Genomic DNA, 15,289 nt, shown 5'->3' with positions numbered 1-15,289 from the left:
CGAGCCGGGCTGGGGCGCCGGCCGCGCAGGGGGTCGCGAGGTGGGCGGCGGGCGGCTCCGGGCTCAGTGCTCTCTGGCCGCGGCCATCCCGGCGGGGCGGCTGGGCAGGGTTAAGAGCGGAGCGGCGAGCACGTGAGCCTTGGGCCCGCCCCCCACCCCCCAGCCCCGCTGGCCCGGGCCAAGGCTGGCGGAAGACAAAAGAGGAGCCGCCTGGGGAACCCCTTCCCTGCACCTCGGTGGTCTGCTCAGCAGGTGCACGGCCCTGGGCGCACGGGTCCTCTTACGGTGGCCACCCCTTTGCTTAATGATCAGACGACCCGTAGACTGGTAGGGGGAGGGGAGCAGGGTGAAAGAGGGTCCCCCGACTTTGACTCGATGATGCCCTGACTAGGGACTGGGAGCAGGGGAATGGTTGCTGGGCTAGGCTCACCCCCAGGGCGTTGTGCTCTTGAGCCGGGGTACCCCAGCCTCTGCGACCCTGCTGAGACTTTTGGGAAGAGAAGAGGTGGCTTGGGGGACAGAGGTCCTTTGGCAACACTCTGCTCTTAGTGCCTCCTCCGGGACCTCTAGATCATCTGCAGCAGAGCTGGTCACTGCAGTCTTCCCACACACTCCATCCAAACCCACTTCCGAGGCCGCTTCTCCTGAGCGAAGATGCCCTGCCTCCTTCTCTGGACTGGAGTTCTTCAGGTGGGGCGTTCCAATCCTTCCTCTAAGCAAAACCACAAACTGCCCAGGTCGTTTATATGCGGTTAGCATGCTCCATTTCTGTCCCTGCCGTGCCTGTGTAAATCTTTAAGGAGCAGAAGACACCTCTGGAGCCCCCCTAGCCGCCGCCTCTGGTTAGATTAGACTGCCCTGTCTGAAAAATACTTGACCTCCCAACCTACCTCCCCAGCGGTGCCCTGAAGCCTAGCTGCCCCAGTTGTGCCCTTCGACCCAGTTGCTGGGATTCTTGAACAAGATGGATCCAATGCCATGGGCTGGTATCTTTGACCTCTGGGAGGGATCCTAAGAACCCAATACCTGATGGCCAGAAGTGTGTGGAGCATGACACAGATCCCTGGCTCTGACTTGGTGATGCCTATCTGGGGACTGAGTATGGGAGTGTGGCTGCTGCTGAGGCCTCATTCTGACCTCCCAAGGCAAGACAATTTTTACAGCAACACTTGGGGACCACAGGTCATTGAGGAATCAGAGTAGAGGCAGGAACACCCCTTCCTGGGTCCTCTGCTCTCCAAGGGCCTCTGCTGGGGACCAGGGAGCTGCCTCTAGCTTGTGACAACACTCCCCCCAGCCCCAGCTCTATTTTAGACCCAGGAGAGGTGAGAAGGCAATTTCTCAGGAGGCGCTGACATAAATGCTGGGAACAAGGTGACTCCCACCCCCACCCCCCAACCACCTGCCACTCCAGCCCCAGATGCTCAGCAAAGCTGAACAGAACCTTCCCTCACTCTGGAAACATCTTGAAAAACCAGGATGCTGGGGCAGCAGGGTGTCTGGGATGAGGGCCTACCAGGTGGTATTCCTTGGAAGCTGTTTCCAAGGATGGTGAGATTGTGCTCCGCCTTTTACAGATAGGGAACTGAGGCTCTAGGAAGCTACAGGAACATCCCACCTTCCCCCAGGTGCTCAATGAGAGGCAAGTCTCACGTCTCAGGGCTCCATTCCTCTCTGCTCAGTCCTGTCCCCACCTCTACCTCTACGTAGGACCCAAGGGGACATCCAATTCCTAAACCTCTAAGCTACTTGGCATCCCAAACCCCAGAGTGTCTGCTCTTTCCACCATGCTATGTCCCATCCCAGGGCATACTGGCAAGCCCTGATTAGGATGCCTTCACACAGGCTAGGTGGGTCTTGTCCTCATAAACTTTGAGGCTGGAATCTAGGTCCCTCCATATGTCTAGAACCACACAGGGAGCCAAAATCCAAAGTCCAATACTTCAACCAGGGCAGACTTTGGCTACATCTGTGGCTGTGGTATCTTTGGCTTTCTCTGGGGTGAACTAATGTACTCTGAGTGACTTAAATTTTTAAAAAAATTTAATGTGCATGAGTGTTTTGCCTGCATGTATGTAAGTGTACCACATATGTGTGGTGCTCACAGAGGCCAGAAGAAGGCATCAGGTCCCCTGGAACTAGAGTTACAGAAGGTTGTGGGCCACCATGTGGATGTTGGGAACTGAACCTGGAACCTGGGCCCTCTGCAAGAGCTTCCAGTGTTCTTAACAGCTGAGCCATCACTCCAGTCCCTGCATGACTTTTTTTTTTTTTTTTTGGTGGTACTCTGAGCCAGTTGGGGCTTAATAACATGGTTCCTTGGTCCCTAACAGCCACTTATTTTTCTCGGTTCCTGGCTCTGTGCAGACCCAGCTGGACGTCTTGACTGTCCTTTGATCACATCTCACTTCCCAGCCTGAGGTTCTACCTCCCATCTTCAACTCTGCTACAAGGTGCCTGGCCAACCAGGAGACTTACTTCAGTTTCCTTCCCCTACCTTCTCTTCCATGGTCAGGAGCTATCTGTCCTCAAACTGGTAGCCCTCCAGTTGGGGAACTCATAAGAATGACTGTCTCCCTCATCAGACAAGCTCTTGACAATAACTTAAGCTGTTTTTTCCTTTGGGGCAAGCCTGTCTCCCTCCAGAGGATTGCCTATAGAGCCCCCATACCACCGCCACAGCTATAGCCTGCTGCTATGGTTTCTCTGCCCATCCCAGGAGGCTGTTTTCTGTCTTAATGCCACACTTAATGGTCATTGCTATACAGCCCTCATCAGATGTTGAGTTTTACTTTCCCTCAGGAGCCCTTTATACCAGGAGGCCTGAGGCCCTTTCTCTCTAAGGCTCTTCTGTCCTTCAACCAATTCTTCCCCTCTGTGTTCTGAACAGCTGCGCCATCTCTCCAGCCATATATATATATATATATATATATATATATATATATGCACATACATATAGAGCCAAGCTGGGGTGATGTAGGGACCAGACCTTGCCTTGGCTTGGATACTTCAGGTAAGGGAGGGCATCCTGGAAAGTGTGATGGACAGGGATACAGGGATTGTTGCCAGTGGCGCCATGCAGGCCAGGTGCCCAGCCTGAACCTACAGCATAGACCAGGCCTGGAAGGGACTAGGATGGTGCAGTGGATAATGGGCCCTGAGGCTCCAGATTGGGGTCCCAACCCCAGTTCTCCCATTTACTGTGTATTTGACCTGAGCAAATTTTCTGCCTCTCTGAGGGTGGCCCCTCTTCTCACAGGCTGCAGAGAGGGATAAACAAGCAGCTGAGCTTCATGTGTTTACAGCAGTGCCTGGTATACAATGGGGTTCTGTCATCCTGAGTGAGCTCCCAGGGCTTTTTTAAGGGCCCTCAGGGCCCTCTTTATAACCAGCACATGTGACTAGGATGACATGCTGCTGAGGAAGTGCTGTAGCGCTTGGACAGGAAGTTCATCCTGCTTCATCTTAGACCCTTCCCAGGGCAAGCTGCTGGCCTCATCTGAATAGTCCTCCTGCTCCTACTGGTTCTAGTGGCCTTCCTGAAATTCTTGCAGCTCTCAGGCCTTGCCAAGGGAGAAACTTGCCAAGGGAGAAACTAAATGCCCTTGGGGTACCAGGATTTCAGGCACACAGGCTTGAGGGACTTGTGGGACATAGAAGTCACAGTGTCAAGGGACCAACTGCCCCTCCTCTCCCACTCAGGGATCTTCTGGAGACTGGAGAGCTAGCTTTGGGAGAGCCTGGGGATAAGTGCCAATGCCCCTTAACAGCTTTACCAACAAAGTTATTTGTATTTTATTTAGAATTTTAAAATTTATTTTTATTTTATGTATATATGTTTTGCCTGTATGTATATAAGTGAATCACATGTACAATGCTGCATTGGATTCCCTGGAACTGGAGTTACAGGTAATTGTTAGTCACCACGTTCTGGGAACCAAACCTGGGTCCTTAGCAAGAGCAGCCAGGGCTCTTAACTGCTGAGCCATCTCTCCAGTTCTTGAGATGGTCTCCCTGTAGCCCCAGCTAGCCTGGAACTGACTATGTAGATCAGGTTGGCCTTGATTGCACATAAGATTCATCTGCCTCTCTCTCCAGAGTGCTGAGATTAAAGGTGTGAGCCACCATGTCCCCCCCCCCTTTTTTTTTTGAGACAGGATCTCAAGTATTCTACTGGCCTCAAACTTGATATGTAGCTTAGGCTGACCTTGAACCTCCACCCCCTGAGTGAGGGATTTACAGGCATGTACCACCACTCCTGGTTTATGCAGAGCTAGGGGCTGAACCCAGGGCTTTGTGCCTGCTAGACAAGCACTATAACAACTGAACTACATCCCCAGCCCTTCATCCACAATTTATACTATGGATAAGGATATAGGTAGAGGGCAAGGGAGATTAGTGGAAATAAGCTCAATTTAAGTGCTTAGAAGGAGAGCACACTGCTGGGAGTTTATGCTAGTTTGTTCAGACAATGTGCCAAGTTCTGTGCTAAGCACCTCACACACATCCAGTTTAATATTTGTTATTTCCTAGTGGGGTAAGAACTACTATTACCTTCATTTTTCAGATTCTGATTTCAGGAGATTGCCAACGCTTATGGAGTTAAGTAGCAAAACCTGGACTTGAACTTAGGTCTGTGTAGATGGGCAACATGGAAACTGTGACTTGAAGAATGGGCATTCCAGGGCTGGGGCAGCTAATGGTAGAGTTCTTGCCAAGAACATGTGAGAGGCCCTGGGTTCAGTTTCTAGCACCACAGGGGAAAATAAAAAGAATGGGCATCCTAGGATGAGAAAGGGCAGCCACAGAGGCCAAACAGATCGTGGTGCTAAGACAAGGGCCTCACTAGGCTGGGTGGGGGCTAGAGGCAAGGTGAGGGAGATTGAAGAACTAAGGGTGGATGCAGGTGGGTAGAGTGGACAGTGTAGGATGATCAGGAGACTGAAGGTAAAAGACACATGCACATATGCATTAAAAAAGTGGTGTTGGGTGGAACCACCAATGCAGGTCACATCTGCAGAAATGAAAGGACCAGTGAGGAAAGAACAGGCATTCCAGAATGGGCCTGGGGAGAAGTTAGGGCTGAAGGATTCTTCGGAGTCTAGAAGCTGACAGAGCAGCTGAGGCTTGTGCAGAATGGACAAGCGAATGAGCAATGGTCAGGAATGGGGAGGGGGGGGTGGCACCTGACTTTAGTCATTGGCCTTTCAGATGACCTTGGAATAAATCTCAGTGGAATGTAGCAGGCAGAGCCATCTGAAGTTCAGAAGAGGAAGGGGAAGATCTGGAGGATTCAGGAAGTGGCTAGAGAACAGGAGGAAGTCTTCTTTGAGCTGCTGAATCCACTTCCAGGACAGGAGAGCATCGAGTTTGCCAGCAAAGGAGAGGTGGCAGGTCTGAGAAGGAAACCGACAGGGATGCCAGGTAGGCTGGAGGGCACAATGCTGGCAAGACTTGGAGGGGAACAATACTGCTCTTCTCAATGAGAAACAAAGGCTGTACGGTGATGAAGGGGGATGTCAGCTGGATAAGGAGCAGTGAGAGTGAGTCAAGCTCATGTGCTGGGGAGGAGCTGTGGAAGTGGACTTGAGGAGATATGAACAGTCCTTAGGTGGAAGGAGCCACAGAGGGGCCTGACTTGTGTTAGGCACCACCTGTCCTGGGCAGGTCTCATGTGTTTGGAGGTCCTCTCTAACCTAAATCAGTAGCTAGACACTGGAACAGACAAGTGACTAGAGGTCGCAGTACTGAGATTTTGGCCTCATGAACCAGATGTGAGGTAGGGATGGGTCTTAGCAAGGGTGATAAGGGTAGTACCTGGTGCCACAGGCTCTTAGTGTGTAGTATATAAAAGTATTGGTGAGGTCTGAGGAAGGCATGAGGAAATTCTTCCTCCTCCGCAGGGGTGCTACCCCAGGGAAAGTGGCAGGGAACAGGTCTTCCCATGTACTATGAAAACAAAGGTATGTCCTCTGAAGATTCCAGAAGTAAGCCACTGCCTGGGTCCTGGGGAAGAGAGGGCCCTGGGTAAGAATGCCTATTGAACAAGAGTTTTCTTGACAGTGGGTGACAAGCATTCCCTATAGTGACTACTTGCTGGACAGCAGAGCTAAGAGTACCAGATAGGACAGGGATGAGGGGACAGATGCCCTGATTCCCCTTGGTCCCAAGTGAGTGTGGCACTCACACATCCTCCCTTTGCAGGAGCCCATCCTACTCTCCAGTTTCTGGGCCTTAACCTGTGTCTTGGGTTACTGGAGGGAAGATTGGGGACCAACACATTGCACTCTAGCCCCATCTGTTTGCTATAGGTTATTAACAAGTTTATTGACATGTCCTGAATCAAGATTGTGAAACTTATCAAAAATGGTATAAAAAGGTCAAATGACCTCTGAGGAGCGTGGTACACACACACAGTTGCTCTATTTTCAAACTAACAACTCAGGTCCTCACCCACAGCTAGGCCCCCCTTTCTTCCTCTGAGATAGAATAGCACCCGGCTTCTGGCAGCTTCAACATTTAAAGAGAAACACACAGAGGCAGAGGAAGGTGAGAAGAACCACAGTACAAATTGTAATAAAAAAAAAGTGGCCAAAGAATCGATAGCAAACCCATTTCTGTCTTCAGATTAATGGCTTGGCTGTAAGAAATGGGAGGAGGTCCTTGGGGAAGGAGGGAGGGAAGAGGGTGATGCACAAGTTGGCAGGTGAGACACTGACCCTGCAACAGCAGCACTCTGGATGAGCAGCTCCAGCTGAGGCACAGGGAAGAGCTGAGAGGGCTCCCCAGAGAGGGCTCTGGCCTCATCTCAGGCTCAGGGGAAAGGTCAGCGCTAGGCCTCACTAAGTGCATGGAGGAGGGACGCTGTACTGTAGCCCAAGCCCCTCCTCTGCTTCATATGTTCCTGAGGATCTGTGTGTGAGTGTGGAGGTGGGGGTGGGGGAAGGGACATAAACAGGCATTTCAGAAAGCAGGAGAGACCACATGCTTGTGAGAAAAGAGGCTGCGGTGGGGGTGGGCAACACCAACAACTAACCCTTGGCTCTGAAAGCAGGCAAGTGCTTGGTGGGAGGTGGAGGGTGAGGGGTGCAGAGGCAGCAGGAAGCTAGGCTAGGCATCTATTACTCTAGCCTCTTTGTGGTCCCTCCCATTCCAACCTTGTCTCTGTTGGTTGCCCACCGCTGGGCAAGCCACTATAGACTTGTCTGGATCATAGCTGGAGATAGGGGAGGAGAGGATATCAGCAGCCCAGAATTTCTTGGTCAAAGACCCAGCAGATTAGAAATCTATTGACACTGTAAAGCTGAGCTTCTTGTACCCAAAAGGCTAGGTAGGTCTGGGACTCCTGGCTCTCTTGGGGTGGTCCTAGGCTCTGCTCCTCCTGCTGTCCCAGCCAGCCCTGGTCAGTGGGCAGCACCAAGCATGGGTATGGCATGGACCTATGGCCCTGAAGTTAGGAGTTATCTGTTCCTGACAAGTAGAGCCACCCTGGCCCTCATAGGAGCAGCTCTTGGCCAGCACTGAGCAGGGGAACAGGGGCTGGGCTTGGCAGGGAAAGGGATACAGAACATTTGGAGAGGTTGGGAGCCCCATAGTCTTTGGGAGTGATGGGTTCTTGCATCATCTGGCAGAAAGTGCAGACAAGGGGGGCTGGTTCTCTGTGGGCCCCCCACCTGTTGAGTACCAGTCGGCTGACAGCTGGCCCAAGGCTGTGGGGCAGCTAGGGAGCTCTTCAGCCTGTTGGAGAACAGGGCCAGAGGCTGCACACTCAGAATCCTCAGATTCTAGGGGCCAGTTTAACCACAGGCCTCAGGGATGTATGGTCTGAAACTGCTGGTCTGTCTGAAGGCTGCCAGGGAAAGGAGTCTGGAAGGGAAAGGTAGCTCTGCAGGTGGGCCAAGGGCAGGAGGGAGGCTACAAGTCCAGACTCATGGCCTGGAGGCGAAGGGAGAGACCATGCCTGCCAGTTGTCTTGGCACTGCAGGGACTAGGGTTTCTTGGGACAAAAAGTGAGGTATGTGGCCAGAAGGCCCCTGGTTTCTTCTCAGCATTGCCCCCGGAGAACTGAACCTTCCTCTTGTGGCCAGGAAGTGTCAGGTATGGGTCAGAAGACAGGTCCATAAAAGCAAAGTTGGTTAGAAGGCACTGGCAAGTAGGGTTCTTGGATACTGGTATCCTTGGGGGGTCCATAAACACGTCACTTGATCCCTCCAACTCCCGAAAGCTTCTGGTCCTGGTACCTCACCAGCCCCTACAGGTTCAGTTGGTATGTTTGTGCTGTCCACTATCCCTCCCATTCTGCTCCAGGGTACCTGGGGCCTGGCCACCACCTTCTTTCCCCATCCCAGGAGATGCTGCCCCAGGAGGGGAAGGCTGCCTACAGGGTGGAGTCTCAATAGAGCAGGTGATAATCAGAAGCCAAGGAACTGGACTGTCTATAGAGACAGAAACACACCCAGTGATCTGCAGGCCTCAACTCCAGGGCCCACAACAAGAAGGAAGTTCCCTGGGTTAGGGCTGAGGACAAACAAGGTGGCTTGTGTGATGTGACACCAGCTAGGTTTTAGCATGCTGAAGAGAACTGTCCACTCTGGTCTGATACTAGGGGCAACTGGTACTGCATGTGCCTCTCTTGGCTCTAAGGCCTCTGGTTGGGGTTGGCCATAGAATGGGTTAGAGCCTGCAGAAAGCAACATAGAGTCTGTTGTCCAAGCTGAACCCAGAGGTAGTAATGTGGGGAATAGATGAAGCTACAGCCTAGCCTCAAGTGGGACAGTGTTTGTCTCTGAGAGGCAGGGGCAGGAGAAACCTGGGTTCAGAAGGCCCCATGCAGTCTTTTCTGGGGTAACTTGCAGGAAGGGAGAAAGACCTTGCTTGTCACTTATCTTGGAGGGACCGAGGGACTATGTACCTCCCTTTTAGTTGGACAAAGGTGATTACTCTCTATCATGTCAATGGCTACTCCTAAAACCAACTGGGCAGAAGATGGTGGGAAGGAAAGAAGAAAATGGTACAGACTGGTTCCTACTGCTGTCAACCTCAGGGTCCCTCTTGTCTGGAGAGGAAAGCAGGCGGCCTAAGAGGGGATGGCTGCAAAGTTATGGCTGAGCTAGACAATGATCCAATCGACTTCAGCATTCGGGTGGTCTTCTAGGGCAAAGCTCTGGTGCTGGGAACTCTGAAGATGCTGCCTAGGAAGAGGCACAGGGCTTTTGATAAAGCTAGGGTGGGATAAGCAGAGATCCCAAACTGGCCTCTGGCACTGGAGGACACGCCAGAGGAGACTGGGGCAGGCAGGGCTCATCCTTGGCAAGTCAGGCTCCCTCAAAACAGTCTGGGGAGTGGCTGCCTAGCAGGGAAGGAGCTCACCACATGAATCTCTGCAAAGGCCTCTTGACAGCACTCATAGTACCCCTTCTTCCTGCCTGGCATGGTGTGTGAAGCAGACTGCAGGCCTGGCTCTGGGTCCTTGTGTTCTCTGGGGAGGGTAGAGAGTGGGGACAAGTGGTCACTGCTGGGGCTCTCAGAGGAAGGGCTGATGCTTAGGACCTGGAGTACAGACCAGGGAGGGGAGAGACCAAGATGGCCAAGGGGGGCAGGCAGGCACAGTGAACAGCCTGCCCTACATTTGCATCAATGGGGGGTGGGGACAGGAGAAGCAACAACAAGCCTCCCTGTGGGCAACTTGTCTTATCTGCTTGCTGTACTGGTATATCTTAAACCTCAGGTAACAGTGAGTGATGATGACTCTGCCCAGAATCCCTGGTAAGGAATTCCCCCATCCACATTGCTCTGATCTGCAAAATGAAGGGGGAAGCTCTTGAGAACTGCTTGTTCTGCTCTCAACTTCCTCCACTTAGAATGGCCCCTCGCTCATGTTAGCTTGTTCCTCTCACGTGAAGCTGCCACTTTTCACCAAAGACTTCCGAATCTCTAGTCCTTAAAACCTGGGGTGATGGTTCACACCTGTAATACCTGCACTCAGGAGGCTAACGGCAGGAAGATCGGGAGTTCGAGGCTAGTCTGGTCTAAAAAAGTGAGATCCTGTCTCAGAACTAAACTAAACTAAACTCTCTTCCACAAACTTCTCACTGGAATTTCTGTCTTGCAAATAGCTTAAAGGGCATCACTGTTTGGCTGTCCTACCAAATTCAACAACTCCAAAACATTCCCTTTTAAGGACTTTCTAAGTACAACACAAACTCCAGGAAACACAGAAAAGCTGGTAAATTCAACTATATACAAGATGTATACGTGGCAAAATCCATAAGCACGGTTAAGAGAAGCCACTGATTTTTTTTTTTAATGTTACAAGTTCATAATAAAAGGCTCAGTTCCCTAATATATGGAGGGCCCCTTCAAAATCAGTAAGATGAGCCTATGATATGAAGAAGGTTCACCCGGAAATTCAAATGATCAAACATAAGACCCTGTTTAACACCATTCATTCATTATAAGAAAAAAATGAAGATTTAATTATATTGATACAGTTTCCAATTTATCAGATTGGCAGAGGCCAACAGGTCTGAGAGTATACAGTGTTTAGCAAGGGGATGTGTAGAGACAGTGAGTGGGGAGGGGAGTGTAAACAGAACACAATTTGGTCACACTGATGAAAATGATCAATGCAGATATTCTCTGACCTACCATTCCTAATTTAGGACTTTATTCCACAACTGCAAATTTATTGTAGACACTTAATTCGCTGCAGCTAATCTGTGTCTCTATCAGCAAGAAATTTGTTAAAGTGCAGCCGATCCAGGCAATGCCATATTCTATAGCCAAAAAAAAAAAAAAAAAAAGGGAATAAGAATGCCTTTTAGTAGCAGTTGGAAATTATTTAAGGTATATTAGGGGAAAAACAAGAGCCAGCACATTGGGTAACACTCGCCCCGGTGTGGCAGCAAGAAAACAGAGATGTGTGCACCGTGCAGGACTGGAGGCTGCAGCAAGGAGAGGAATATGGACTTGTACTTTAAGCCTTTCCAGTGCCAGGAGTCACCACGCTTTGAATGGTGATGGAATGCTATGTTCTCTGTCCTAGAAAATGTCAGTTTGTAGTTCTGCTTATTTTCCCTTTATTTTTTTGAGTGAGTATGTGTTTATGTACACACACACACACACACACACACACACACACACACACACACACTTATGTGGAAGAAGGGAGAAAGAGCGAGCAGGAGCACCATTACACAGCCCGCACTCTTCCTGCTCCAGCTTCAGGAGTGCTAGGGTTACAGGTGCTGCGCCATGCCTAGTTTAACAATTTTTAAAATGTGAAAAATGACCATTTCTTTCAACACATCTACATACACATGCACATACACATACAGAGAGACACAGTCAGAGAGAGAGAGAGAGAGAGAGAGAGAGGAGAGAGGAGAGAGAGAAAATACAGAGAACCTTGACTTGGGTCAGTTCCCTGCCAGGCTCCTCACATGCAGATGCAGGGCTTCCTTTTTTCCTTTACCACTTCTTGGCTGTAGTCTCAGGCCATCCCAGGCCCAGCTCCCCTAGGCCACCTGCTGTCTGGTACCTTCTAGGAAAGGAATGAGGGTATTTGGGCCTTCACCTCAGCTGTTGTCTCCTTGGTACCCGCTCCATCTTCTTTTCTTCCCTCTCCCCCATTATTTCCTGACCCATAGTTTCCATCTGCTGATGGAGCCCACAGGCTCCTGGCTTTCAAAGACTCGTGGGCTGAGTCTTCCTTGTTCTGCTCTGCTGCAGGAACTAACCCTGAGACTCAGAACTTAGAAAGGGTCCAAGACGGGAGGCATGGCCTGTAACCCCAATACTCAGGTTCTGAGAGGACATCCAATCCATCACCTCAACCGAATTCCTTCTCTACTTTGGTTAGTGAAGCTTCAAATTCTCATGCAGAGTAGGAACATTAACAAGCCTGTAAGTTGCTGTGGCTGCACAGTATAGCAAGTCCCCCTCTCCCTTAGTTATTCCTCATTTAAAAAAAATTATTACTTTTATTTTATGTGTATGTGTGTATTGCCTGCAGGTAGGTAAGTGCACCCTTGGAGGTCTGAAGAGGCTGTTGGATCCCCTGGGACTGGAGTTACAGACAGTTGTTAGCTGCCATGTGGGTGCTGGGATTCGAACCTGGGTCTTCTGCAAGAACAACCAGTGTTCTTAACTGCTGAGCCGTCTCTCCAGCCCATTATTCCTCATTTTTAATCTGACAACTCTCAAGTTTTGATGTACACTGGAATCACCTGCAAGCTAGTAAGAATGTATCTTTTGGGGTTCTAACATCAGGGATTCTTTGTGTGTGTTTCCATGATGCTGGGGTTCAAACCCAGAGCTTTGTTTATAATAGGTTAGTGTTCTACTAGTGGGCTACATCCCAGTCCTCACCTCTTGGTTTTTGTTGTTGTTCAGTTAAAAAAATTATTATTTTATGTGCTTGAGAGTTTTGCCTGCGTGTATGTAAATGAAGTGTGTCACCTGCATGTGGTGCTCATGGAGGCCGGAAGAGAGCATTGGCTCTCCTGAAACTGGAGTTATGAATGGTTGTGAGCTGTCATGTGGGTACTGGGAATTGAACCCAGGTTCTCTGCAAGAGCAGCCAGTGCTCTTAACTGCTAAGCCATCTCTCCAGTCCTGGAGAAACCTGTATTTATTTATTTTAAAATGGGGGGCTGCTTTGTATGTGTCTGTGTTGTCTGTTGGGTGCACACAAGGAGGCCAGAGGAGGACATTGGGTGTCCTGCTCTATGACTCATCTCATTCCCTTCTGACAGTCTGTTGCTGAACCTGGAGCTAAGCTGGCAGTCTGGAAGCCCTGGTGATCCGCCTCTCCCCTCCACCAGCACTGTGGTTATAGGCATGTACAGTCATGCCTGGTTTTTCATATGGGTGCTGGGGATTCAAACTCACATCTCATGCTCATCCAGCACGTGTTCTTACCCAACTGAGCCATCTGCCTCTGGGACCTGCTTTCCTTTCTTTCTTTTTGAGACAAGATCTCACTATGCAGCCTTAACTGGAACTCACTATGTAGACCAGGTTGGCCCAGAGCTTAGATAGACATCTGCCTGCCTCTGCGTCTTCAGTGTTGGGATTAAAGGTAGGTGCTATCATGCCCTGCTGGGATCTGCATTTTTAAAATATTTTTTATTTATTATTTTATGTGTATGAGTGTATTGCTTGCATGTATGTGAGTGCATCCGTGTTGTGCAATGCCGCAGAGGTCAGAAGAGGGCTTTGGGTTCTCCCGGAACTGGAGTTAAAGACAGTTTGTAGCCGCCATATGGGTGCTGGGATTCGAACCTGGGGCCTCTGCAAGAGCAGTCAGTGCTCTTAACCGCTGCCCATCTCTCCAGCCCCAAGGGACCTGCATTTTTAATTAGGACTCAGGGCACTCTGATGATAGTGGTCTTAGAGATTTAAGTTTGAGAAAACAGCCTATTGCTCTCTAGACACTTAAGTCAAATTCTTCAGTAGGGTTAAAGACCACCAAATAAATACTTAGTATGTCTCTTCTCTGGGCTAAATTCCCAGAATAGACCTTGTTGAAGGAACAAACAGACTGTCAGTCCCAAATCTGACCAGCAGGCCCCTGAGGGAGTGGACTTTGGCTTGTGACCAGTCCTTGGTACTCAGGAATCAGAAGGACCTACCTGGTATGGTGTGAGCTGCCCAGGAGTTTTGGGGCCTCAAAGGGACTTACATCTCTGGGTCCCAGATAAGTTTCAGGAAAGGATTTAAACTGATGGTGGCAAGGACGAAACTTCCTGAAACACAAAAAACTTCATTTTGACTACAGTAGGGAAGGGGACAGATTAAGGAAGGGGTGCTACTTTAACTCTCCACAATTGTAATATTGACATCTTTTAAGGTCTAACCCACAACTTTTATCAGTCTTCCTAGGTTAACTTGATCCAAGGAACTATGTTCTCCCCAAATACTTTTTAAATGTGTTTGAGTGGAATGAGTGGTGATACTCTACTTTACAGGCAAGGAAAGGTGGTCTGGGATGTGCCCAAGAGCTTAGCTAGTCAGTGGCTAAGTCTGGACCAGCAGACTCCTGAGTCACTTCTTCCCACTTGTGTCTCGACCCCACCCCAACCTTCAAAGATTCAAGCATGGCGGAACCTAAACAAGAATTATTTTATTTTATTTTATTTTATTTTAAAGAAGCATTTCATTACAGCTTTAACATACTCATTAACAGTTTCCAGAGCAAAGATACATCTCTTTCAAAAGTGGCTATAAACTCTAGACAAATGAAATTTCTTACTGTATTATAAATATGGATCCTTATATTTCCAGAGAAGGAGACAGTACACCACTCATCAAAGAAGCTTCTTGAAACAAATGGAGACTTCTACAGAGTTTCACAACTGTTCACACACAGAAAGACTCATTGTTTTTGTTACTAACACTGAGATATTGGCGCATGCATCTCTAATTTGTATGTATCTGATTATTACTAGTCATAATTGGTTGTATTCAGATCCTTGGCACCTGTGGATGTCTATAAAGTCATTGGGTAGATTTCAATGGTAATGTTTATCACCTCTATTAATTAACATGATGTAATTTTTATGCTTCCTCCTCAAATATAATTCATTTTAAAATTTGATTTGTGTGTGTGTATATCACACAGAACATCCCAAACCATCTTATTCAATTATACACCCACTTCCCAGATGGTACCCTTCCATAGCCTCCCTCCCCCCACTAGAGCCCTTATACTCTGTTATCCCTGCTACTGTCCGCTGTGATCGTCACCCCTAGCTGTTCCCCAATACTTGTCCATCTGGTGAATCTAGTCAACCTATCTAGGGGTCTTTGTTTTAGGAAGATCAGCTGTTCCTTATCTAGCAGTAATTGGTTGTCAATATTCCTTTAAATAAGATTGGGGTCTGCTGTTCATTTTCCCAGTTCTATGCTGGGTTACTATCTGGGAGTCCCTTTGCCCACCCTGGCCAACAACTCAAAAGAAGATATCTCCTATCTGGCATTGTTGCTTGTTATATAGCCTTTAGCTATACATATGGCCTCTTAAAAATTATATTGGCCCCTTTAATCTTTGGTTGTACTTTCCTTTTGGGTGTTTAAGGTCATACAGTTGGCCCAGATAAACCAATTTATTTTTACTCTTAAGGACATTTAAGGATCTGTTCCTCAGGGGTTACATGGTCTTGGGAGGAGCCCCTGGCTCCTTTATTTTACCAGTTCCATCTTTGTGAAGATAAGTCAAAGGTCCTACTTGACCATAGCTGGCTTAACTTGGAAGCATGGAGGAAATGTTTCTTCTGTGTTGACCTTC

General features: G+C 49.1%; 1 protein-coding gene across 1 annotated transcript in view; it reads right to left on the bottom strand.

The window, feature by feature from the left end:
• Positions 1–9,076: 9,076 nt before the first annotated feature.
• Dbf4b (DBF4 zinc finger B) overlaps positions 9,077–15,289 on the bottom strand; it is a 24,885-nt gene continuing 18,672 nt past the window's right edge. Inside the window, 3 exon segments of the mRNA XM_017799402.1 lie at positions 9,077–9,187; positions 9,370–9,478; positions 13,635–13,748. Coding sequence (XP_017654891.1) covers positions 9,077–9,187; positions 9,370–9,478; positions 13,635–13,748 — 334 coding nt within the window.

Source organism: Nannospalax galili, unplaced genomic scaffold (assembly GCF_000622305.1).
Source record: "Nannospalax galili isolate Female #2095 unplaced genomic scaffold, S.galili_v1.0 scaffold95, whole genome shotgun sequence".
Lineage (NCBI taxonomy): Eukaryota > Metazoa > Chordata > Mammalia > Rodentia > Spalacidae > Nannospalax > Nannospalax galili.
This window is presented reverse-complemented; position numbering and strand designations above follow the sequence as displayed.